This window comes from Phodopus roborovskii, unplaced genomic scaffold (genome assembly GCF_943737965.1).
Source record: "Phodopus roborovskii unplaced genomic scaffold, PHOROB, whole genome shotgun sequence".
Taxonomy (NCBI): domain Eukaryota; kingdom Metazoa; phylum Chordata; class Mammalia; order Rodentia; family Cricetidae; genus Phodopus; species Phodopus roborovskii.
This window is the reverse complement of record NW_026125264.1, coordinates 1,447,665-1,474,798: the sequence shown is the minus strand read 5'-3', so window position 1 is coordinate 1,474,798 and position 27,134 is coordinate 1,447,665. Positions and strand designations below refer to the sequence as shown.

Below are 27,134 nucleotides of genomic sequence, written 5' to 3'. Positions count from 1 at the left end.
AAGAATTCTCAATAGAGGAAATCAAAAAGGCTGAAAGACACTTAAGAAAATGCTCCACATCCTTAGCTATCAGGGAAATGCAAATCAAAACAACTTTGAGATACCATCTTACCCCTGCCAGAATGGCTGAAAATAGAAACACCAGTGATGACTTATGTTGGAGAGGATGTGGAGAAAGTGGAACACTCCTCCACTGCTGGTGGGAGTGCAAACTCATACAGCCATTTTGGAGATCAATATGGCGGTTCCTCAGGAAAATGGGCATTAGTTTACCACAGGACCCGGCAATCCCCCTCTTAGGCATATACCCAAAGGATTCACATCCATGCAACAAAGACATCTGTTCAACTATGTTCATAGCAGCACTATTTGTAATAGCAAGAACCTGGAAGCAACCTAGATGCCCCTCAATTGAAGAATGGTTAATGAAGATATGGCACAATGGAATACTACTCTGCAGAAAAAAAATAATGGTATCTTGAAATTCGCAGGCAAGTGGATGGCACTTGAAGAAACCATCCTGAATGAGGTAACCCAGTCACAAAAAGAGGAACACAATATGTACTCACTCATATATGGATTTTAGACCTAGAGCAAAGGATCACCAGCCTATAATTCACATCACCAGAGGAACTAGGATACAAGTTGTATTCTAAGAGATTCATATAAAGTCCCTCACAGAACTGGGAAGGGACAAGTCCCCCAGAGCTCAGGTGAAGTGGGGGGGGGCAGCGAATGAAGAGAGAAGTAGGAGAAAATGAGGGGGAGGAAAGGAAAACATGTGTGACCAGGAAGATTGAGCCTGGTTAGGAATAGAAGATAGGAAAGAGAGAGAGACAGAGACAGAGACAGAGAGAGAACATAAAAGAGGGAGCCAATATTGGTTTGAAGATAAAATTGAACACAAAGAAAGGTCTAGAGAAAAAAATAAAACAACACCACCAACAAACAATCCTACCCACCGTGGAAAAAAAATCAAAAATACCCCCCCCCAGGAGAAAAACAACAAACCACCCCTTCCCCACCCCCCCACCAAACCAAGTTAAAAAAAAAAACACCCACCCCCCAAAAACACCCCCGAGGACCAAAAACCAAAAGGAAAAAGGGGGGGGGAAACCCCCGCGGCGGAAACACATACAGACCGCTTACCCGAAAAAGGGGGGGGGAACGGCCCCTAGACTGATAGCTGGGAAGCCAGCATGGGACTGACTCAGGACCCCCTGAATATGGGTCTCAGCCAGAATGACTGAACAGTCTAAGAGACCTCAGACAGTGGAGCCAGGATGTATCCCTGGTGCACAAAAGGACTTTGCGAACATATCCCCCATGGAGGGATAACTGCCTTAATCTAGAGACAGGAGAGAAGCCCTAGTCCGTACTTCACATGACCTGTCAGATCTACATGACCCCAACTGGATGGCATTCCCCTACATATGGATTAGGGTGGGAGGGATGGGAGGGGAGGGTGGTTAGAGTGCATGTGAGAGGGCAGAGAGGGTAAAAGGGAGGGAAGGAGAGGGAACTGGGATCGACATGTAAAATAATAAATTAAATTTAAAAAAAAATGCTTTGACTCCAAAATTTAAGTTGAAGGACAAGTTACTGGGGAAAAGGATTTCTATTTTTGTTTCCACAGAAAATGAAAAGATGTGGATTCCTTCCAGACTAATGTGGTTTGATCATGCCAGACCGCCTGAAACAGAGTATAAGGTAATCCTACATTCAAAACAGCTGGACAAAGCTGCCCTACAGACTACAGCCAGGATTTCTGAATCTTCTTCGAATCCCCCATGACAGCGCCCCTTACCAGCAGGAAGTAATTTGGAAAGAACAATGCCCAAATTCCCAAATATTGTGTATAAATGTTTGTTTTCATTTAATTGGACTTTGTTATATAAAATAAAATAATAAAAAAACACATTGTATAAATGTTAAACATTTCAAAGAATAAATAAGTGTAACTGAAAATACAAATGTACACATAATATCCATATTCCTGCCAGGCCTTTATAATTGCACAACAAAAAAGATATAATAGGGCTCCTACACAATTATATAAAACCTCTGGTGAACACACTTGACAACTGCCATGCTCCAATCAGTTCACTTTATCACTAGAACTCTCCATCCCTGCAAACACTCATGAGGAGGTTTTTCATATGGCAGGATGCTTCGTGTCAGTCATACATGACACAAAGTATTTCACATAAGGCCATCACCAAAATTAATGATCAAGGGAACACCATACCTGTATCATGGATGCCTGCACTTCTGCTGATCATTGGGTGCTGAGTTTTTCATAGGACATTATGGGCATCATAAAAGGACTGCTGTCTGCCATGGGCATCTATCCAGCTAAATGCTGCTCGGAGTCACTCAAACCCTAATGACTACTAGACAACAAGACATAAAGCTTGTAAAATGAGAAGGAGACAGGTAAACCACCTTACAATAAATGCCATGAAAAAAATTGACAAAAACAATTCCTTCACTTCACCACAACCCAACTTTGAATATAGAACAGAAGAACGGCCAGGGGCCCAGGGACATTACACTCTCTTTGTGATGTGCCTGCCTCAACATCCCAAGACCAGCTCTCACACACCTAAAGAGCTGCCAACAAAAGCAAGAACAAAGAGCAGCTGCTGATTTGGGAAAGCAGACTGCATTACATCTGTCATATCAGCACATCTAGATCCTGCCTCTTCCTACATGATGACCTTTCTAAGAGAGACTGAATTCCTATAAAATGGGGTGCAACTTTGGGGGCAAAGACTCAGAGGCAGGAGCAGGAGTAGAAGCAGCTTCTGAAGAATTTGACCCTTCAGAGTGGCAAGGTAAGTACTGACCAGAATGATGCACTAAGTAGGTGGGAAGGACCATGGGACAAGTCACCTCTGGACAGATGACTAGGGCTTGTTTACTGATGATCTAGAATGTTTCTACAGGAAACTGGGCCTAAAGTCAAACGGTCAAGAACAAAACTAACTGGGAGACTGTTTTCTTGAGAAAACAGGAAAGTGATTTCAGGAACTCTTGAGATGTCCACCAAGTAAGCATAGCCATGAAGTCCTTAACAGGAGCACATACCTTGCTTTTCCTGAGAGAGTGTTTAGATGAATGACATGCTGTTTAGATATCCTAGAGGTCAGAGAGGAAAAGGAAAAGTCTGGTGGAAATGTGGTGAGATTTACTTTTCAATAAGGCAATTTGTTCGAGGCAAGGATTTGTCACTGGCTTCAATTCACTAAAACCACTTACTGATGGTAATTACAGCACAGGGTTTACCTTCTAATGTATATATGGTGCCAACCTAAAGCATCACCATTAGCCTCTAAGAATCACCAAATGTACACACATAGCCTAGCTCAGCTCTGGGAACACTCAGCTACTGTAGACTATGGGAGTATGCAGAAAGGACAACATGGAAAGATTTAAAGGCAGAGAGGGGAGGGGTTACAGATGAGATTCTAAAACAATATCAAGTAATTACTAAAGTGGTAGCAGTCACAGGTGGAGGAAGCGCTTGCTGGGCAGGCATATCACATGAACCTCTGAGGGGTGAGGCTGCAGTAGTGTGTCTCTAAAGTAGAGGTTATAGCTGAAGTATTGAGAAATGGTCCCTACTATCAGGAACACATGCACAGGATCCCCTAGTAATATAAAAAAAATTGCACTTACTTACTGTGGGATGAGGATTTGACAAAATAGACAACATGACAACTTTTTTAAATGTCACAGCAAAAACCCACACACCAATTTTACAAACCCTGACAGGTGAAGGAGGACAAGAGGGAAGAAATGCCAACAGGGCAACTCATATGTTAGGGGGAAATGTCAGGAACACATGTGCAGCACCGTTCTACATGTTACCGTGGGACAGTGAAATCACTCAGCTGGTAAAGGTATGCCACCAAGCCTGATGACTTCAGTGTCATCCCTAGAACCACACGACCGAAGGAAGGAATAACTCCATCAAGTTGTCCTGTGTTTTACACATGTGACTTACAACACAAATAACCCCCAATGGAAAGCAATAAATAAATAAATAAATAAATAAATAAATAAATAAATAAATAAATAAATAAATGGAACTCAAAGATTTGAAGACAGCCCAGGCATGGTGGTGTACAAATTTAATACCAACACTGGAGGGACAGAGGCAACACTTCTCTGAGATTTTAAGGCCAGCCTGAACTAGAAAGCAAATTTCAGGAAAGTCAGGACTAAGAATAAGACCCTGTCTCAAAAATAAATAAACTAATACATCAAGATAAACATCAGAGACAAAATACCTAGAGAATAAGCATAAGCAAGAAATCTGAGAAGGTGAGATGGAAAATGATCTTCAGATGTCAACAGCTTCTACAAGCCCCAAGATCACACAGCCTTTGTATCATGAATATCTTAGAATTAGGGATTCTTGTCATGGATGAAACCAGTACACAGCTGTACCTGGCATTATACTCTCGTGAATGAATTGACTGTGTCATGATGTAGATTCTTCATGTAGCTTACTCCTTTCTATAACAAACTTGGGATTCACTTCCCACAGTTCACACCATCTGATCATTTACTGGGAAAGAAAATTCCCTCATGCATTCGCAGTTTTCCTGATGACATTCCCTATCTATATGTAAATAAATGTTCTCCATGCGCAAGGCCTAGTTTACTGATTATATTCGTCAGCTATGTGTGAGGTCTCTTTCCCACTATTAGGTCCTTGTTCCCCTCTCCACTGAAACTGCGGAGATCTGCCTTCCTGAAATTATCTTTATTGACAGGCATTTGGTCAGTGTTAGAGTCAAGGCAAAAACATTTCATCGGAGACATTCCTAAATACCCAAGGACACAGAATTACTACATGTCCAAAGTTGTTGATTCATAGCCTAGATGGATAGAAAATATAAGCACGCCCTTGGATTTACATCACTGGCAGACAAAGAAAGTGATAACCTAAACTAACCCTGCACTAACAGATTATCAAACTTCTTGTATTAACTCAAGATTTTAGCTCAGACATTTACTGCCCCCTCCTGTTTCCACTGAGAACATAAAGTAACATAGGTAATAGCCCATTTGCTCATGCTCAGGGAAAGCAAACTTTCCTGAAGTCCTGTGGCCTGAGCACTGGAAGGCACCAGGTTTAATTTCCTGTGCAAATCAAATTTTGACCCTTCTTTGACCTACAGCCCTAACTAATTGAAGGTAAAAGATTGTCCTAGCAATTTTAGCTTATTGTTTCTTGTGTAAATCTTATCTGTCTTGCTGACCCCGAGAAACATATGCCTTTCATTGTTATAAAAATAATTACTGTTGGAAATGTATATATACCTGAACCCCCAAGAATTGGGTGAAGAAAAGAACATAAGAGACAAAAGAAACAGAAAAGAGAGTTAGGGAGAAGAAGACAAGAATTGGAGAGACAAATGCAGAGATAGACAGCAACAGAGACACAGAAAAGCAGGAGAGAAAAAAAGGAATAAAGAACAAGAAGAGGAGCAATTGTGGGTGAGTCCATTCTTTTTTTCTCAGATTTTAGTTCCCTCGCTTGTTTTTAGTCCCTTTTATTTGAACCCTGAATGAAAATTTTAGTGCCTGGACTTTTAAAGTTTTAGACAAACACCACAGCTCAGATCCAACATGTATGAGGTATATTATGGAAACTGATATCTAGTTTTGCAGAGACAGTTCTATAAGATGTCTCTAGATAAGTCCAGTACCAACTACTGACAAAGTAGATATTAGAGGGAGGTCCCTGAGATTTGAATTAAGGACATGTCTAAAATGGGAACTGGGAAACTACCATGGGCTCAAGGAGGTAGCTCAGTTTTAGAGCAATGGGGTAACATGGTCAAGCCTTGAGTACAATATCAGCACTGAGAAACACAAGAGGGGGTGAAATCTACTTGTGGGATAATAACACAGATGTGTGACTACACAAAATAGAAGGAGAATACAAATGAACCCAGGAAGTCAGACCTCAGGTCAGGGCTCACCCGCATTGACATGTTACAGCCAATACTGACAGTACAATTGCCTATGGTAGAAACAGTAATAAGAATATGTTAACAGGCATATATCAGACCATGTTCCCATGAACAGAGGACAAACTAGGGTGTCAATAAAGTGAAAAAAAACGCACTTCTGAGAGACAGGGAGTCACCTGCACAGAGTTACATGACAGCTCTAGGTCCATGGTGAATGTGATGTGTGAGCCATTTCTCTTCTGCAGGTGTCAGCCATAGCAATGTGGGCTCTGCGGGCCTTGGTCATCACGTTGAGCATCCAAGCAGGAACACTTGACCTGGTAGAAACACCTCCAGGGGTGAGCAATCTCCCTGTTGCTGTGCCCAATATGAACACCCTTCCTCTTAACCTGCCAGCACCACGACACCTCAAAGGTTCCACCAACAAGCAAGGCTCACCTTCCAAAAAGCATCCAGCTGCCTCCAAGGGTGGCAAGTGTGCGCCTGCAGCCAGATACTTCCTCTCCAGTGGCAAACTCCATGACTGTAAGTAAGGCTCATTTCAATTATCTTCTTGGATCCTGTCCACACCTTTCATGCACATTTCCGGACCCATAGCAGGTTCAGTCAACTCTCTGCATGAGTGGTTTCCAAACCTGATGACCCGATGGCATCTCCTTGTGCCTAGACAGAGAAGGGGGCTTGGGTCATGACTAGAAGTTCTGGTACAGCAAGGGTCTGAATCCAGCTCATTCAACAGCTCAGGGAGATGGAGAAGTTTTCATAAGAGATCTGAGATTGGATCTAAGGTAGCAAATTGACATTTTTAAAATGGGGACGGGGAAACTACTGGGGAACTGAAAACAGCTCAGAGTTAGAGCAAAGGGTGACATAGTCAAGCCCTCTGTACATCAGCACTGAAAAACAAAAGAGGAAGTAAAATTTATGGGTAATAAAACCAAGAATGTGTGACTACACAAGACCTCAGGAAAATATATATGCACCCTGGAAGTCAGACTCAGATAAGGCCTCAGCCTGCATTGACATGATACAGACAAATTTAAGTTGGGGATAGGCCGATATTACCCTGGACAAGGGAAATATCTGACTCCGGTGGATTCTTACCACCTACAGACTGTGTCACACCATAAGGATCCTCTTTGCTGGGCTCCAAGCTGGTGTAGACTGCCTCAGCCTGGTTTTCAGAACAAGGAAACACCAAATTCAGAATCTGGCCCTGCTCTTGAACTCTGAGCCATCTGTCCAGCAACAGAGGGCTATTCTTAACTAGGGCAGGGGCAGCACAAGGAACCTGGAAGGCAGAATTCTGAGTTGCCATGTGCCCCAAATTTCAAGATGTCGCCTTCCAGAGAGGAGAGTGCTAGGATGAACTGAATAGAAAACCAAAACACGATTGTCTCTTGATCTTTTTCAGATCTCATGAACAAGCTGCCCCCACAGATCGAGAACATTGTGAAGTGTGATGACCTTAATATGGCAGGCGTGCTTGGGATACTAATACCCACACTGGACAACTCTGACCTGCTCTCACAATTAGATCCCACTTCCCTCCTGTAAGGGACAGGTGATCTTGGCCTAGATCCTAGGCAAAGGCAAAGAAGGGAATGAGGATTCCTCAAAGCCCTCTTAAGGGTCCAAGGCCACTGGAGGGCTCACCCAGCTACTCCCAGGGGGCAGTGGTGACCTGGACAGCTCACTATACCTCAGCGGAGACAAGGGCTCAGGGAAGGGCCTTCTGAAGGAAAAGGGGATATCCACTATAAGGTAGCCTCTGCATGACATGGTGGAAAATGTAGACAATATAAAAGAGGCTCTCAGGGCCAAGGTGAATGAAATACTCCCCAATGACCTTGAAGATCCAATTTCAGATCTACTAAACATAAACATCAAAGAGCTTTTGCTTGAGTAAGTGCTTCTTTGACAATTCTCGGGGTCTCTGGATGAACAAGATGTTCATTGGGACACTTACACTCAACATACAACAACCATAGTGACAGCCACTTTCACAGAAGACATGCTTACTCGCACTGGAATCTCTGTAAAGTATTGCCAGGATGTCTTGAGCTCAAAAATCTGGTTGGGAAGCACAGTTCAGGGGCATAGGAGCAGCAGAGCTTAGTAGGTGGCGAGCCGCCTTCCCCACAGGTATTTCTCATGAGGGCTGGGCTGTTTCCAGGAAGCAGAACTGAGCCTGTATTGTCCCTCTGCAGATTAGAGGTGGATGAAGTAACAGTGGACAGCACGGACATAACCATGGCAGCTGATGAGATCCACGTCCACTCCACAGTCACTGCCACCATAGGCGGAAAAGGGTGAGCATGTTTCCAGATGATTGCTGGGTCACCAGGGATGAGGATGCAGGCCCCTATCCTACAGCCCAAGGACAAGGACACACAGAGAGAAAAGAAGATCAGCTATTCCCAGCAAGACTTCCTTACAGAGGGCAACATGCCTCCGAAATAAAATTGCATATACAGAAATATGTTAATATATACATATGAATATATTTTATACATGCATGTCTGTATGTATACACAAACGCACACACACACATAGGACACACACACATACACACACACACACACACACACACACACACACACACACACACACATATATATATATATATATATATATATATATATATAAATTTGTGTTAAGAAACCCTGCCTTTCCCCTGCTACATTTCTCTCATGTATTTCCACAACAAAGAAGGTCTAAGTGCTAGGTTTGAAGGTGAACTTAAAACTGGCAGCCTGTGCCAACAACAGGCACCTCCTTAAGGCTAGGTAGGACAATTATTCATCAAACATTAACTACCTAAAATGACCACCCTCTTCACTCTCTGGCATAGGACTGAGGCCCTAGAGCACAGGGACTGGAAAACAGTTCTTCCCTCTAGAGGATGACCTTCACCACATCGGGAGGACAGTCCTTAATACCTTTCTCTGCCCTGGAGCCTCAGGTCTCAGGCAGAATTTCATTCACCTCACATTCCTCTCCACAGAGCACTTGGACCTGTCGTCAGTGCACTGCAATTTGAATCCATCCTGGAAGTGACAATGAAAATTGCTGTTTCCTCCAACAACACTCAGTGTGTCAACCTTGACATCCAAGACACCCACATCCAGGTCAATGAAATTAACATTCAGTTAATTGAGACGTAAGTACAACCCCTCCTCCTTTCTACTGCATCAATGCAATCCAAATGTGTGTCACAGTGGCCCTCCTGCTGTCCCAGCGGACTGCTGGTCCACCATAGTACACAGGACAATCAGGAAATGCCAGGAGAGCTGACGAGCAATGTTCTGCTGTGTTTAAGAACAATCTTCTCACATGACCTTGTATCTTTCCTTCTTACTCTATTTAAATGACTCATCTTGGATTTTCCCTAAACAGTGCACTGACCTGAGTCAAAATGGAGAAAGAACCATGAGGCCATACAGTGAAAGTGACAATCTCTCTGCCACTCTCTGTGCCAGCTGCCTCCCTCTGACTTGGTTCACACGAGGAGCATGGAGATGCTTCTCACCCACACATACCAGCCTTGACATCCTTTCCTTCCATCTGCTATGCCCTAGGCAGGAGAATATTTTAATTTCTCTAGCTAGACTTTAGCAAGCTTGGAATTCAGATCCACTGCTATGCCAAGATCAAAGACAACTGTGCTCCAGTGTCTGAAGGATGAATCCATCCAGGGGACCTCAGGGCCAGGTTGCCTTTGCTTAGGCCAGGTATCTTTGCATCTTCCTTAACGATCAGGACCAAGGCAAGAACTCAAGACTTACCCACACATTGAGAAACCAAACATCATCCTGACTCTTTCTTCAGTGAGTTGATGAAAATAAAAACTGACAAATACAGCAACATAATAATCATTTATTTCTTCTTTAGTTAAATTAGCAACAATCTTATTTTACATATTAATCCCAGTTCCCTCTCCCTCCCATCTCCCCATGCACCCCACCACCACATCCCATCCCCTCTACAGGGAGAGTTAGGCCTTCTATAGGGGATCATGGAAGTCTGTCACATCATTTAGGGCAGGGCCTAGGCCCTCCCCCATGTATTTAGGCTGAGAGAGAATCACTCCATGAGGGAATGGGTTCCAAAAGTCCATTCATTCACTACGAATAATACAGGTTCCACAACAGGAGGTCCAGTAGACTGCCCAGGCCTCCTGTCACCTATGTTCAAGGGTACTTGTTCAGTCCCATGCAGGTTCCCCAGCTGTCTGGCTGGGGTTCCTGAGCTCCCACTTGTTCATGTCATCTGTTTCTGTGGGTTTTCCCATCCTGGTCTTGGTCGCTTTGCTCATCATTCCTATCTCTCTATGACTGGAATCAGGAGTTCGGCTCAGTGCTTAGCATCTCTGCTTCTGATTTGGTCAGCTACTGGATAAAGACTCTAGGATGGCATTTAAGGTACCTCTCCAGTATTGCTTAGATTCTTACCTTGGATCATCCTTGTGGATCTCTGGACCCTTCCCTGGTGTGAGATTTCTCTTTAACCTATAATTGCTCTCTCTATTAAGGTATCTCTTCTCTTGTTCTCCTCTATTCATCCCCTGACTCTGTCTTCCTGATCACTCACGTTCACCTCTCCCCTCCTCTCCACCTCTTTCTCTTACTTCCTTCCCCCTTCCCCATTCTCCTGTGCTCCAAATTTGTTCAGGAGCTCTTGCCCCTTCCCCCTTCTTTGGGGGATCATCTATGTCTCTCTTAGGGTCCTCTTTGTTTCTTAGCTTCCTTAGAAGAGTTTACTGTAGGCAGGTAATCCTTTGTTCTGTGTCTAATATCCATATGTGAGTGATACATACCATATTTGTCTTTCTAGGCCTGGGTTTCCTCACTAAGGTTGGTTTCTTCTAGTTCCATCTATTTGCCTGGAATTTCAAGATTTTGTAATTTTTTTCTGCTTCCACATTTTATTTATCTATTCTTTAGTTGAAGGGCATCTAGATTCTGGCTATTACAAATAATGCTGCTATGAATATATTTGAAAAGATGTCCTTGTTGTACAAATGTGCATCCTTTGTGTATGAGTCGAAGAATAGAATTGCTGGATCTTGAGGTAAACTGATTCCCATTTTCCTGAGAAACCGCCATACTGATTTTGAAAGTAGCTTTACAAGTGTGCACTCCCACCAGCAGTGGAGGAGTGTTCCCCTTTCTCCACATCCTTTCTAGCATAAACAGTCATTGGTGGTTTTATTTTAGCCATTCTGACAGGAGTAAGATGATATGAAATCTAACAGTTGTTTTGATTTGCATTTATCTGATGTCTAAGGATGTTGACACTTTCTTAAGTGTCTTTCAGCCATTCTAGAATCCTCTATTTAGAATTCTCTATTTAGTTCTATATCCAACTTTTTATTTGGATTATTTGGTGTTTTGGTGACTAGCTTCTTGAGTTCTTTGCATATTTAGGAGATCAGCCCTCTGTCAGATGTGGGGTTGGTGAAGATCTTTTCCCATTCTGCGGGCTGCTGTATTGTCTTGTTGACTGTGTCTTTGCCTTACAGAATCATCTCAGTTTCAGGAGGTACCATTTATTAATTGCTTATCTCAGTGTCTGTGCTACTGATGTTATGTACAGGAAGCAGTTCCCTGTACCAATTCATTCAAGGGTACCTCCCACTTTTTCTTCTAAGATGTTCACTGTGGATGGATTTATGTTGAGGTCTTTGATCCATTTGGCCTTAAATTTTGTGCATGGTGATAGATATGGATCTATCTGCAGTCTCCTACACACCATCATCCAGTTATGCCAGCGCCATTGTTGAAGATGCTTTCTTTCTTTTTTTTTTATTATTTTCAGGTGTTTCTAGGTGTGTGGGTTAATATCAGGGTTTTACAATTCGATTCCATTCATCTACTTGTCTATTTTGTGCCAATACCAAGCTGTTTTCAAGACTATAAATGTATGATAGAGCTCTAAGTCAGGGATGCGGATGACTCCAGAAGTTCCTGTATTGTACAGGGTTGTTATGGCTATCCTAAGTCTTTTGTTTTTCCATATAAAGTTAGAATTGTTCTTTCAAGGTCTGTGAAGAATTGTGCTGGGATTTTGATGGGGATTGCATTGAATCTGTATATAGTTTTTGGTAAGGTTGTCATTTTTACTATGTTGATCCTAAACTATCCAATAGCATGGAAGGTCTTTCCATTTTCTGGTATCTTCCTTAATTTCTTTCTTTAAAGACTCAAAGTTCTTATTATATAGCTCTTTCACTTGTTTGCTTAGCATAGTGCAAGATAATGTACATTGTTTATGACTATCATAAAGGGTGATGTTTCTTTGATTTCGTTCTCAGCCCATTTGTTGTCTCGTTTTAATTTTGGTAATTTATATCTATCCAGAACATTGTTCATTTCCATTAAGGTTTTTAAAGTATGACATGTAGACTTTCTGGATTTCCTCAGTGTCCATTGTAATGTACCCCCTTTTCATTTCTGATTTTGTTAATTTTCATTCTCTCTCTCTCTCTCTCTCTCTCTCTCTCTCTCTCTCTCTCTCTCTCTCTCTCTGCTTTTTTGGTTAGTTTTGATAGAGGGTTGTCTATCTTGGTGATTTTCTAGAAGAACCAACTCTTTGTTACTTTGATTCATTGTATTATTTTGCTATTTCTACATTATTGATTTCAGTCCTCAATTTGATTATTTCCTGGCATCTACTTTTCCATGGTGATTTTACTTCTTTTTGTTCTAAGCTTTTAGTTGTGCTGTTAATTCTCTAGTGTGACTATTCTCTAGTTTCTTCATCTGGGCACTTAGTGCTATGAATTTTCCTCTAAGCAGTGCTTTCAAAGTGTCTTAAATGTTTGGGTCATGTTGTGTCTTCATCATCATTGAATTCTGAGAAATCTTTAATTTCTTTCTATTTCTTCCTTGACTCAAGAATGGACAATCACACATTGTACAATTTCCATGACTCTGTGGGATTTCTGAAATTTGTGTTGTTGTTGAATTCTAACTTTAGAGCATGGTGATCTGATCAGATACAGGTAGTTATTGCAATGTTTTTGTGCCTATTGAGATTTGCCTTATTGCCAAGCATATGGTCTATTTTAGAGACCATGTGGCGCTGAGAAGAAGGTATATTCTTTTGTGTTAAGGGGGAACATTATAAAATGTCTGTTAACTCCAATTGGTTTAGTTAGTTCCTTTGTTTCTCTTAGTTCCTTGGTTTCTTTTTAAGTTTATGTCTGGAGGTCCTATCTAGTGTTGAGAATGAGGTGTTGAAATCCCCCACTATAAGTGGGTGAGGTTTTATGTTGATTTGAGTTTTCATAATGTTTTTTTTACGAATTTGGATGCCTTTGCATTTGGGGCATAGATGTTCAAAATTAAGACTTCATCTTGATGGGATTTTTTCCTGTGATGAATAAAAAATGAACTTCCTCATGTCTTTTGATTTATTTTAGTTTAAAGTCTAATTCATTAGACATTAGAATTGCTACACACAGTTTTTTCTTGCATCCAATTAATTGGAAAATCTTTTCCCAATCCTTTACTCTGAGGTAACATTTGTCATTGAAATTGAGGTGTGTTTCTTGTATGCAGCCAGCAGAAGGAGGGATTCTGTTTTCATATCCATTCTGGTTGCCTGTGTCATTTTATAGGTGAGTTAAGACCATTGATATTGAGGGATATTAATGACCACTGATTGTTGATTCTTGTTTCTTTTTATTTTTGGTGTTGGTATTGTGTGTGGATTTCCTTTTCTTTGTATTTGGCTTTTGGTAATGTGGGATCATCTATTGCCTATGCTCATGTCAGTGTAGTTAACTTCCTTGGGTTAGAATTTTCCTTCCAGAACTTTCTGTAGGGATAAATTTGTGGACATGTGTTATTTAAATCTGGTTTTTGTCATGGAATATCTTGTTTTCTCCATCTATAGTGATTGAAAGCTTTGTTGGGTAAAATAGTCTGGGCTGGCATTTTTGGTCTCTTAGTGTTGGTAGAATATCTATCCAGAACCTTCAGGCTTTCAGAGTTTCCATGGAAGTCAGGTGTAATTCTGATGGGTTTGCCTTTATGTGTTACGTGGCCGTTTTCCTTGGCTACCATTAATATTCATTCATTCTGTATGTTTGGTGTTTTGATTATTGTGTGGCAAGGAGACTTTTCTTTTTGCTCCAGTCTATTTGGGGCCCATTATGCTTCTTGTACTTTCATAGGCATGCCCTTCTTTAGGTTAGAAAAGTTTTCTTCTATGATTTTGTTGAATATGTTTTCTACACCTACAACTGGGCTTCTTCACATTCATTCTCAGGTTTGGTCTTCTCACGGTGTCCCATAGTTTCTGGATATTTTGTGTTAAGGATGAGTTGGACTTGAGATTTTCTTTGGTTAATGAATCTATTTTACCTAGCACATCTTCAGCACCTGAGATTCTCTTTCCCATATTTTTTATTCTGTTAGTTATGCATCCATCTATAGTTCCTGATCATTTACCTAGATTTTCTATATCAAGCATTCCCTCAGTTTGTGTTTTCTTTATTGTCTCTATATCAGTTTTCAGGTCTTGAACTGTTTGAATTATTTCCTTCATCTGTTTGATTGTTTTTCTTTGTGTTCCAAGCATTCATTGAAAGATGAGTTGACTTCTTGCATATTTTGGTTTCTCTTTTCCTCTATTTCTTCCATTTTTTGTATGGCTTTTCTTCCATTTCTTTATGAGATTTTCTCATTTCCTCTTTGAGAGTCTCTATCTTCATCATAAAGTTGATTTTAAGGTCGGTCTCTTCTGCTACATCTCTATTTGGATGTTCAGGTCTTGCCTGTGTAGACTCTCTAGAGTCTGGTGGTGTCATATTAGTCTATCTTTTGTTGAAAGTGTTCTTTTTATATAATTATTTTTTATTTATTTTTTTATTTTACATATCCTTCCTAGTTTCCTCTCCCTCCCTCCCTCCTAGCCTCTCTTCCTCCCTCACATAAAAGAGGGAACCATTATAGGATTGAAGAGAAAACTGAACCTAAAGAAATGTCCAGAGACCTACAAGACTGACTCCAACTAACAATTTGAGCAACAGTGGAAAGGCTACCATAAATGCCCTTAATGCCCTTCTCTGATAATGGGATCAACAACTAACCTATCCACCATCATGGAGGCCTCATCTAATACCTATTGGAAACAGAAGCAAACACCCACAACTAAACACTGAGCTGAACTAGAATCCAGATGCAGAGATGGAGGACAAGACCACGCTGCAGAAACACATAGAGACAGCTGACCTGAACAAGGAGGAGCTAATGGGCCCCCAGACTGATAGCTGGGAATCCAGCATGGGACTGACTCAGACCCCCTGAACATGGGTCTCAGCCAGAAGGCCTGAGCAGTCTAAGGGACCTCAGACACTAGAACCAGGATATATTCCTGGTGCACAAAAGGACCTTGCAGGCACATCCCCCAAGGAGGGATACTCCCTTAACCTAGAGACAGGAGAGAAGTCCAAGTCCCTACTTCAAATGATTTGACAGATTTAGATGACCCTTCCTGGATGGCATAGCCCTACATGTGGAGTTTGGGGGGATCAAGGTGCATGTGAAAGTGTTCTTATAATGTCATCTTCCCATCATATCCTCCAGTGGGTACAGGCAGGTTCTATCCATCTCTTGGTGGGTCCAAGGCTCTCTCCCAATGAGTGCAGGTGGGGCCTAGGCTCCAATGGCTGCAGATGTTGTATGACTAGGTCTGTCTCCAGGTCTCCCTGGGGAATTTGGTGGTAGAAAAGGACTCGATGAACACTTATTTCAACATGTGTATCTTCCACAGAGTCACAGGAACTACTATGCCTCTCCCTGTGTCTTTGCCCTTGAATGATTCCATCCCAAGAGAGCTCTCAGCAGAGATGAATAAGAATGTAAGTCCAGGGAATGGGTGAGACTCACTCACAGACCTGAATCACTGGGAACTAGAGGAGAAAATTGCATTTTGTAAATGCCTTGCTACTAAGACAAATTTACATCAAGACTGGAACCTCAGAAGCAGAAGGACCACCATGGACAAGCAGCTCTTTTGATCATATCTCTAACTACAGACTAGAAATATGAGATTTAAAAACAGTGGATGACTTCTATGAGAGTGACCAGGGAAATAGCACAGGAAAGGGGAAGCCCAGGAGAGCAGGGGAGGAGGAAGGCAGATTAAACAGGCTCCTGATACTCACTCAGCTAAGCTAACCTGTGGTGACTCCACAGCTGGAGAAATCTAACTCCTGTGCCATTGTTCTCAAGGACTTTATTGACTGCAAGAATGGTGAGTACTTTCTTGTTGTTCTCTTGTCAATGGACTATAATGACTCACGGACCATGGGGAATTTCATAGGGTGATATACCATAAAACAAGAGTCTCTAGTATACCACACTCCAAAACTACAAAGGCCCACACAAGCTACTAGGCGAACAAAGCAGGAAGAATGATCCAACTGACCTTTACCTCAAGATACTTAATTCATAAACATGGAAAAGATTTGAACACAGTGCCTGTGGGGGCAGCACAAAGCTTCCCAAACCAAAAAGCTTTCAAAAACACACTGCATAAAGTCTGAATCAAGAGCAGTCCAAGGACATCGTCTTGGGGTTCTGAGATGAGGACATTTTACAATATCCCAGTAAACATGCCAACGGCCAAGGTGGGAGGAAATATTGGGCTGAACAACCCAGGGAGGTGAAGTAGGAAATTGGGCATATTACTCAAGTCCCACAGTATAAAAAAATACATGGTCTACATAGTCAGTGTTTCCCTTTCCAAACAGATTGTGACACATCAGGTAAAAAAAAAAATTCTTGTCGGTCAACCCAAAACTCAGAGCATCCTATGAGATATGGAAGATGTTCACAGCAACATCTTGTGTCTGGCAGGCAGACAGATGCAGCTGCCCGTACTGGTGTGTAGGGGGAGAACACGAGTACAGTTTGGGATGCAACAGCCATCAGTGGCAGTGTGGGCTCTCTCTGTTCTTCCCCTTCCTCTCCTCAACAGCCAGCAGCTTATTCAAGTACCAGGTTCAAGATACCAGGATTTCTCCCAAAGGACTTTCCATCCTCTACTGTGTAAGTAGTCACTGTCTTTGAAATAACAACTGGATGAAGACTGTAAAGCATACTTGGAAGCACACAAAAGAGATTAAAATGTCAGGACAGAGAAATGATCAGATCTTTTTGAACCCCTCATCTTGAACTGGGATCAGTCCCGTGAGTGTCCATCAGGACTTGGTCAGCCTAATGCTCCTCTCCACTCAAATGCACAGGATGACGACCTGTGAGGCACTCCAACTGACAAAATCATAACTTGGCCCAGCTGAGGTCTGCAGTCTCAGTAGAGTATTCACATCAAAACAAAAAGGGCCAGCTCCTGCCAACCACCGACTCCCCAACCAGAAAGGCAAAACCAGGGTGTAATAAGTTATGATGAGAGGGGACATGACTAGCTCAGCTTTCCCTCTGGAAATGCAGCAAAAAAAAAAAAACCGCACTCAGAGGCTGAAGCAGAAACCATGCACATCTGGGATGACAGTCATCAACAACTTACAACATACACAAAGGACTATGATCAGATCCTTCTACACACATCACATGTGGAACTACATAGCCATGCTTTCCAGATACTATTAGTCACACTAAAGTCAAGAAAAAATAAGGAGTTATACATAGGACAGGAGGAAACCCCAGTGAAGTCTACATATGTCTCTCTTCTCTGTGTTCCTCACTGGATGTTCCAACATCCACTGCAAAAACAATATAGTTCAGAGAGATGGCGGGAGACTGCATAGAAAAAATAAGGAGACATACAGACAGTGGAAATACCCAAGATTAGCCCTAATTAATAAGAACTTATTCCTCCCTATGTTAGAAACATAGGAGGGAGAGAAGTGAGGAGGAAAGAAAGGAAGGAGCAATCAGTGAGGGAGACTGATCCTTAGTTATGGAAACTCTGACAAGGAGAGGATGCGACTATTAAACACACACACACACACACTCACATACACACTCACATACACACACTCACATACACACACACTCACATACACACACACACTCACACACACACATACTCACATACACACTCACATACACACACACTCACATACACACACTCACACACACACTCACACTCACACATACACTCACATACACACACTCACATACACACACTCACACACTCACACACACATACACACACTCACATACACACACACTCACATACACACTCACACACACACTCACACACACATACACTCACATACACACACATACACACACTCACATACACACACACTCACACACTCACACTCACATACACACACACACTCACATATACACACACACTCACACACTCACACACACATACACACACACTCACATATACACACACACTCACACACTCACACACACATACACTCACATATACACACTCACATACACACACACACTCACACACACATACACTCACATACACACACACACATACACACACATTCATGATGTCCATCATAAATGGCTCTCTCATCTTCAGGCGAGGATTCATGACCTGACTGCCCAGAGCCCTGCAACAGTGCCACTGGAACTAGGCAACTTCACCCTAGACTGTGACACAGGTCTGTCTCCTGAACAACATAGTTTTCTATTTTCCTCTCCTTAGGTTGAAGCCACTTTGGACAAAGAAACAGTGCCAGTGCCTGGAGGTTGGCTGCCTCCAGATCCCAAAAATGCCACCATTTCTATAACAATGTCCAACTCAATGTTGAAGATACTGTTAACAGATGTGGCCAAGCATGTCTCTGTCAAGGTGAGTGTCTGCCATCAATCCCAGGCACTACATTGAACATCAGCTGAGACTGTCACTTTTGAGACAGATGGTGGAAATATGAATGAGATATTAAGGTTTGGATGTTTTTATTTTGTTTTGCTTTACTTTGCTTTTCGAGACAAGGTTTTTTGGTTAACTCTAGCTGTCCCGGAACTAGCACTGTATACCAGGCTGGCCTTGAAATCAAGAGATCCGCCTACCTCTGCCACCCATTTGCTAGGATTAAAGTGTGTACCACAATTACCTGCAGCATCTGAAGGTCCTTGAAGACATGGGTAAGACCAAAGCCCCAGGACATACATCATCTTTAGAGATCAGGAACGAGCCTTGATATCATCAGTGTGGCAAGCAAATGGGTTGGAGGGGGTAAAAATAATGAGTGTGTCATCCATAGACAAACACACATCCATTTGTCCTTAAATGATCAATGGCAAATAATGCTCAAAATACAGCACAACATAAGAACTCTTCTTCAGTTTACTGATGCCCTCAGAGATTGAGTGAATGGAAAAGTCACAGTAGCAGCAAGGGATCCAGGCTTATCTACCCAGGAGGTACTTTAATATGACCTCCCCACGTTGAAGATAGGAGGAGGTCTCCACAGTGAAAGGAGCTCCCAGGCTCTAGGCGCCATCATCTTGTGTAGCAGCATACAGGAATCTTTACCACTGACTCCATAAGTGTTCAGCAGAGAGCTTCCAGAGCACAAAGGCAGAGAAGCACACTTCTACTTTGAAATCCTTGACAGAAAGCAACATTTCACAAGATCTCTCCCTCAACATCCATCCACTGTAGTAAACACAGAAAAGGGGTGGGATTCTCCCTGTCATTAATTTTTCTTGGCCTCACCAGCTTCCAGCTGGGTGACCAAGCCTACAGGACCAAGCACAGCATCTCATGCAAGACTCAGGCACACATGTCTGCCTCATGATAACGCATATCCCATCCTCTTCCCCTCACTAACTGAGGTCTTCTTCACAACAGATGAATGACCTGGAGGCCAACATCACCAAAATAACCTACGCCTTCCAGAAAGACCAAAACCCCAGAGTTACCTATGAGGTTGCAGTAACTAAGGATAGTGAGGACTATGCCACTTGGAAAACAGTGAGTGCTGAGAAATAAAGGTTCACTGAGTTGGAAGAAGGTCATGAACTTGGATGCATGGGAGGAACTGATCCCAAAAGCCTGGGGCCCCTTATTATGCCTTGGTCTCCCCACATTAGAGGGTAAGGCCATGGTCCCATGTTTCACTCATGCTCCATGTGTCATTTCAGCAATTGATCATGGCCTATGACTGCGAGATTTCAAACACTAAACTGGAAACAAACATCAAACTTATAAGGTACTGCAATCTGTAACTGCACAGTCCTCCTGAACATGTAAAGGCTCTGTGAAACACATGGGAGTGGTGGGTTCTGTGCAAATATTTGAATAACTATAGGGAATTGGGAGTGGTGGCTTACATGCTCTTAGTCACTTGTCTGTTCTGCTCAGTAGGCCCTAGTCAACAACTGACTCATCCCAAATCAATAGAGATAAGAGTTGAACTTAAGCTTCAGTAGTACTGTTCTCATGAACCTAACATTTCTCTGTATTTTGTTGCTGACAGATCAGACCACAGAGTGGAGCCCCCTGAGGCTGTAAGTTGATGTACCCTTTTTATATTGACCCATGATAGGTGGGAAACCATATCAATACCCGACACTCGGTGGCTCTAGAGTAGAAAAAAGAGAGGCCCATGGACACTAGAGCACACACTTACTGTGGAACAAACTGCAGGCTCCTGCCCCCCTCTCTGAAGAGCTCTTTAATTACAGCTGCCCGTGCTCACATTGGCATCTGCTTGTGAGGCTGCAAGGAGCACATACATACAAACACACACAAAGGTGGAAGATCATACTGAAAGTAAGGTGTTGCATGATGGAGAGAGGTGTACAGAGGGTTCCATAGGTGTGGGAGAAAATGTGTCCCTTTAGCAGCTGAAGATAAGGACAGGCAGTAAAACTGCAGAGTCGGGAAATATTCCAAGTTCACCACTCACCCATCTCTATTTAGCAGTGAAGCAACAGGCTGTTCCTTGCTGTGGACTCTGTGAAAAGACGAGGACTGATCTCTGACCTCACAGAGACACCGGACATGCAGTGGTTTATGCCAATAGCTGTCCCCGGGATGTTACAGGGCAGAGTTTAAGGAGTATTCTCCATCCTGTGCACACACTGGGGTACTGATACAGCAGCACCCCAACCCAGTTCTTCAGAAGTCTGACTTCCCACAGAGAAGGGTGATCAGTGAGAAGCTAGCAGAAGCACAGAAGCAAACCCATATGCTCTCAGAGAAGGGTCACAGAGAGAGAAGGGGGCACCCTGACATGGAGAATCCCAGACCTAGACATCCTCAAGCCTTGTCAGAGCAGGCAGCAGTGACCACCAATAGCCAGTTCTCACAGCTTTGGCCTCCAAGGAGCTCCTGAAGACCCTCAGCCACCTGCTGTATCTGTAGCAAGGTGACAGCAAATGAGCCAATATCTCTGCCAATGAAGCAACATGGGCAACAAACATCATAGGGGTCCCAAAATCCCCCAAAAATGGGAGCCATTAGGATACATGGAGATCAATCTCTACATTTAAGCTTGACATGTGACAGGCCTGTCAACTAGAAAAATCCCACAGGAAACTGAAGCTTGAATTAATCTGGGCCTTGAGGACGAGGGAAGGACTACAAGGCTCTACTGAAAATGTCCTCTTGTGTCTTGCAGAAGGAAGAGCTGGAAGCCATTATGGATCAATTCCTGAATCTCGTCACTATGGCCCTTAGTACGTAGTATTAATAATTCTCACAGCAGGCATATTGAGTCCCCATGAGAGGCAAGAAAGCAATGGCATGTGTAGGACACTAAACCCAAGAACAAGGCCACCCTGTCATCTGCTGAGTTATACATCACCTTCTCTATCATAAATGAGAGCATCTCATGGTCTATAGAGTAAACAGATCTAAGTGCCTGCTCTGCACCTGCCAGGAAGTTTTGTCCACAAGTGCCTTGCGACCAAGACCACCAGAGGATGCAGCTGAAGAATGGACCTGGGTCACCACACATTAGACATTAGGGTTATGACACTTGAAGGTTATATCATAGTCTCTTGGGGCAACAAAGATGGTGATGCTACATGACAGGTATACTCATTTCTGGTTACTTCTATTGTGGTTGTAAATAGTATTCTGAGCATCAAATGTATGTGTCACCTCCAGTCAGTTCCTATTGTGAGGCAATGTACCATTTGTCATCGATGATAAGAGACCATCAACTCCCTACTGCTTTGGGAGACTTTCTTCCTCTATACCATGTCTTGCCTACATCCTGCAGGCTGGGGTATACAGAGTCCATGAAACCATATTGAAAGTGTGTGGCAGAGACTGCTGTTAGGGCCACATACAGGTCACAGATCCCACATGTAACTTTGGTGAAACAAGCACCCAGGTTATCATTTCGCTTAACTCTATTACATGGTGGTACTTCATTTCAGTACTGTCTCAACCAGTCAGAATTACAGTAGAAGAATCTTCACGTCCATTATTGAATTTCGATGTCAATCCACTGAATTAGGTAAGAAACAGAATACAGCACTTTTCTGTGCTTCTGTGCTTTGCTTAGCTTAGCTTTATTTGCTTTGCTTTGCTTAGCTTTGTTTGCTTTGCTTTGCTTTTCTTTGCTTTGCTTTGCTTTGGCAGATACAGGACCTTGCATATAGTCTTGATCTACCTGAGCAATCAGTATAACATGTGACCCAGAAAACATCAGCTTGTTTCCTAGGACTCAACCATAAGCTATGCTTGACCCCATTCTTTCCAGCATCTGGGCCCAAATCAATTCCTAGAGGGTCCAAATGACAGAAAGGCAGCATTTGCTCAGGGTGGCTTTTCATGCTCTCATTCTTCCTACTGACCCGCTCAGGGGCCAGGGGACCTTGCACCAGCCAGCCTTGATCACAAGAACAGATCAGATGGATGACATCTGAGATATTGCTACAGTGACAACAAACACAGCCTGCAGCAGCTTCTGGTGGTAACAGAGGAAGTGTAGTTACTGACAGCTACTGACAGCCAGCATTGTGCCAGGGTCAGCAGGGGCTACACTCAGCATCCTGTGAGCACAGAGTGGGCGCTGCTGCCTCTGGGTGGACCCTACTGCATCTGCATGGATCCCCTCCTGCCAGAGGCTTCACCTGCAAATTCCTCCTCTCACAGGCTAAGCTCTCCAGGGTGTTCACTCCAGGTGTTCTCTCCCCATCCCTGAAGCAGTGCTGTGTGATCTGCTGGGGGACTGGATTGACAATACTCATGCTTGCACGCAACTTCTGGGTTTAAAGAAGGTAATTATTGTCTTTCTCTCCCCTTCAGGCAACAAACTGAACACTACTGAAGCCAGGCCAAGACCAGGAAGATGCGAAACCCCCTGTGAATCTCTCCATGCCACCCTGAAGCCCCACCCTTATGATTAAGGGAACAGTAGCAGTAGTCCCCTCAGCAGGCTCAGGATCCTCTGCCTTGATTGACAAGGCAAATAAGAACAGTTCAAGGACATGGGCTTTGTTGTAATCAGCCACTTAATAAACAGTCCCTTCATGCAAAAGTAAAGGACTCTGACTCCTGTCTCAACTCTGGTACATGTTCCTGAGCATGCAAAGAACTTCTTTCTTACTTGGTGCTGAACAATGACATGAGACACCAAATCCAGTGTTCCCCAGAACTCTGTGGGATGGTCTTGACAAGGATTAACCCTTTCAGCAGCTCCCTCCCCTGTTTTACTTTGGATTTGGAGTGACTTCCAAAGGCTCAGGAGGTGAAGATTTGCTCCCCACCTGCTGCCATAGGGAGGTGGCCCCTTTAAGAAGTGCTGCCTAGAAGTAGTTTTTAGTTCACTGGGGCACATCCTTCAAGCCCATGAGGAACCCTGGCTCTTTCTGTTCTTGCTTTTGCTTCCTAGCCATCTTGTGAACACTTTGCTTCTCAAGACCATAGACTGCTCACCACAGACCTAAACACCAGAAGAGAAATTAGGTCACAGTCTGGGTCCTTAACCTTAACCTCTTCTCTACTTCAGTGATAAATAGTGGGTCCTGGGTTGCTGGGCTCCTTGGGAGATGATATAATGAATCAGATCAGGCCAAATTAATACATCCAGGATGAATCTGAGCAAAGCCTTCACAGGTGGCCCCAGGTTAACAGGAGAGAAGTATGAATTAAACCCAAGAGGAGGGTCTTTTAAATGCCCTCCAGGGATGGAGCCCATGACATTGTTCTTCTCAGGATCATAGTTTGGAATGAGGCAACTCCAGGGAAAGAACCCCACCTTGGCACCATGAGGGTGGGGTTTGGAATGGGTGGCAAACTGGAGATTCCAAACAATGGGGACAGCATCCTGGGTCTGGAACATTTTGGTTTTACCATGCAGGTTTTACAAGGTACTATGTGGACACCAGAGACAGAAAAGTCCAGACAGGAGGGCACCAGGCCTGACTCTGCTGCATTCTCTCTGCGGTGTCTGCATGTTGCCTAGGGACCCAAACTTTTACTATGCACTCTCTGAATTGTCTGTGGTGGGCCTGGCACCCACCTTCCTCCCAATACACTGCGGATTCTCTATAGTGAGTCAGAATTCTAACCCATGGGAACTCTCGTGATAGGTCATTGAGTGTTTTACACTATATTATGTAGTTTCAATGACTATAGAATTATTTTAATTTCAGTTTTTTTCTTTCTTTTTCCTTTTTTTATTTTTTTATTTTTTTATTTTACATATCGATGCCAGTTCCCACTCCTTCCGTATTTCCCTCTCTGCCCGCCTCACATGCACCCCGACCACCCTGCCCTCCAACCCCCTCCACACTGCACATGTAGGGTGATGCCATCCAGGAGGGGTCATCTAAATCTGTCAAGTCATTTGAAGTAGGGACTAGAAATTCTCTCCTGACTCTAGGTAAAGTGTGTATCCCTCCATAGGGGATGTACCCACAAGGTCCTTTTGTGCACCAGGAATATATCCTGGTTCCACTGTCTGAGGTCCCTTAGACTGCTCAGGCCTTCTGGCTGAGACCCATATACAGGCGGACTGAGTCAGTCCCATGCTGGATTCCCAGCTATCAGTCTGGGAGCCCATTAGCTCCTCCTTGTTCAGGTCAGCTGTCTCTATGTGTTTCTGTCTCTGCATCTGGGTTCTAGTTTGGCTCAGAGTTTAATTGTGGGTGTTTGCTTCTGTTTCCAATAGGTACTAGATGAGGCCTTCATGATGGTGGATAAGTTAGTCATCAGTCTCATTATCAGGGAAGGGCATTTATGGTAGTCTTTCCACTGTTGCTCAAATTGTTAGTTGGAGTCAGTCTTTTAGGTCTGGACATTTCTTTAGGTTCACTTTTCTCTTCAATCCTATAATGGCTCCCTCTTTTATGTTCTCTCTATGTGTGTGTGTGTGTGTGTGTGTGTGTGTGTGTGTGCCTGTTTGTCTGTCTCTCTCTGCCTCTCTCTATCTATTTTCTGTCTTCTATTCTTCTCCTGAATCAGTCTTCCTAGTCCCATGTGCTTTCCTCTCCTCCCCTTCTCTTTCTCCTAGTTCCCTCTCCACTCACTGCTCTGGAGGATTTGTCCCTTCCCCCTTCCGTGAGGGATCTTATATGAATCTCTTAGAATCTACCTTGTATCCTAGTTCCTCTGGCCGTGTGAATTATATGCTGGTGATCCTTTGCTCTAGGTCTAAATTCCATATATGAATGAGTACATACTATGTTCCTCTTTTTGTGATTGGGTTACCTCATTCAGAATGGTTTCAAGTTCCATCCACTTGCCTGTGAATTTCAAGATTCCATTGTTTTTGTCCGCAGAGTAGTGTTCCATTGTGTAGATGTGCCATATTTTCTTTATCCATTCTTCAGTTGAAGGGCATCTAGGTTGCTTCCAGGTTCTTGCTATTAGAAATACTGCTGCTATGAACATAGTTGAGCACATGTCTCTGTTGCATGGATGTGGATCATTTGGGTATGTGCCTAAGAGGGGGAATGCCGGGTCCTATGGTAAACTAATTCCCATTTTCCTGAGCAACCACCATATTGTTGTTTTGATTTGCGTTTCCCAGATAGCTAAGGATATTGAGCACTTTCTTAAGTGTCTTTCAGCCTTTTTGATTTCCTCTATTGAGAATTCTCTTCAGTTCTGTACCCCATTTTTAATAAGATTATTCGGTGTTTTGTTCACTAGTTTCTTGAGTTCTTTGTATATTTTGGAGATCAGTCCTGTGTCAGATGTAGGATTGGTGAAAATCTTTTCCCAGTCTGTGGGCTGCCGTTTGGTCTTGTCAACTGTGTCCTTTGCCTTACAGAAGTTTCTAAGTTTGTGGAGGTCCCATTTATTGTCTATCTCAGTGTCTGTACTACTGGAGTTATGTTTAAGAAGGGGTCTCCAATACCAATTTGTTCAAGGGTACCTCCCACTTTCTCTTCTAAAGAGTTCACTGTGGCTGGATTGATGTTGAGGTCTTTGATCCATTTGGACTTGAGTTTTGTGTGTGGCAATAGACATGGGTCCATCTGCAGACTTCTACACACCATCATCCAATTGTGCCAGCACCATTTGTTGAAGATGCTTTACTCTCCCCATTGTATGCTTTTAGCTGTTTTGGCAAAAATCAGGTGTTCATAGGTATGTGGGTTAATGTCAGGATTTTTGGTCAACTTGTATATTCTTGTGCCAATACCAGGCTGTTTTCAGGACTATAGCTCTGTAGTAAAGCTTAAAATCAGGGATGGTGATGCCTCCTGACGTTCTATTATTGGACAGGGTTGTTTTGGCTATCCTGGGTCTTTTGTTTCTCCATACAAAATTGATTATCATCCTTTCAAGGTCAGTGAAGAATTGTGCTTGGATTTTCATGGGGATTGCATTGAATCTATAGATTGCTTTTGGCAAGATTGCCATTTTTTACTGTTTATCATACCTATTCAAGAGCATGGGAGATCTTTCCATTTTCTGGTATCTTCTTTAATTTCTTTCTTTAAAGACACAAAGTTCTTATTCTATAGATCTTTCACTTGTTTGGTAAGCATTACCCCACGATACTTTATGTTGTTTCTGGCTATTGTAAAGGGTGATATTTCTTTGATTTCTTTCTCAGCCCCTTTGTCATCTGAATAAAGTAGGGCTACTAATTTTTTTTTTTTAGTTTATGTTGTATCCTGCTAGTTTGCTGAAGGTGTTTATCAGCTGTAGGAGATCCCTGGTAGAGTTTTTTGGGTTGCTTATGTAAAGTAACATAGCATCTGCAAACAGTGAAAGTTT

At 42.9% G+C, this 27,134-nt stretch overlaps 2 protein-coding genes across 2 annotated transcripts in view; both read left to right on the top strand.

The window, feature by feature from the left end:
- The window catches only part of LOC127228937 (vomeromodulin-like), a 60,992-nt gene extending 54,744 nt beyond the window's left edge, over nt 1–6,248 (top strand). Inside the window, exon 19 of the mRNA XM_051194037.1 lies at nt 6,236–6,248. Coding sequence (XP_051049994.1) covers nt 6,236–6,248 — 13 coding nt within the window. The remainder of the gene's footprint in view (nt 1–6,235) is intronic.
- A 2-nt stretch (nt 6,249–6,250) lies between these two features.
- Nucleotides 6,251–27,134, top strand: part of LOC127228926 (vomeromodulin-like) — a 39,878-nt gene continuing 18,994 nt past the window's right edge. Inside the window, 11 exon segments of the mRNA XM_051194028.1 lie at nt 6,251–6,515; nt 7,405–7,577; nt 7,579–7,895; nt 8,201–8,302; nt 8,998–9,153; nt 15,774–15,861; nt 16,199–16,256; nt 16,983–17,053; nt 18,642–18,788; nt 19,794–19,916; nt 20,087–20,154. Coding sequence (XP_051049985.1) covers nt 6,251–6,515; nt 7,405–7,577; nt 7,579–7,895; nt 8,201–8,302; nt 8,998–9,153; nt 15,774–15,861; nt 16,199–16,256; nt 16,983–17,053; nt 18,642–18,788; nt 19,794–19,916; nt 20,087–20,154 — 1,568 coding nt within the window.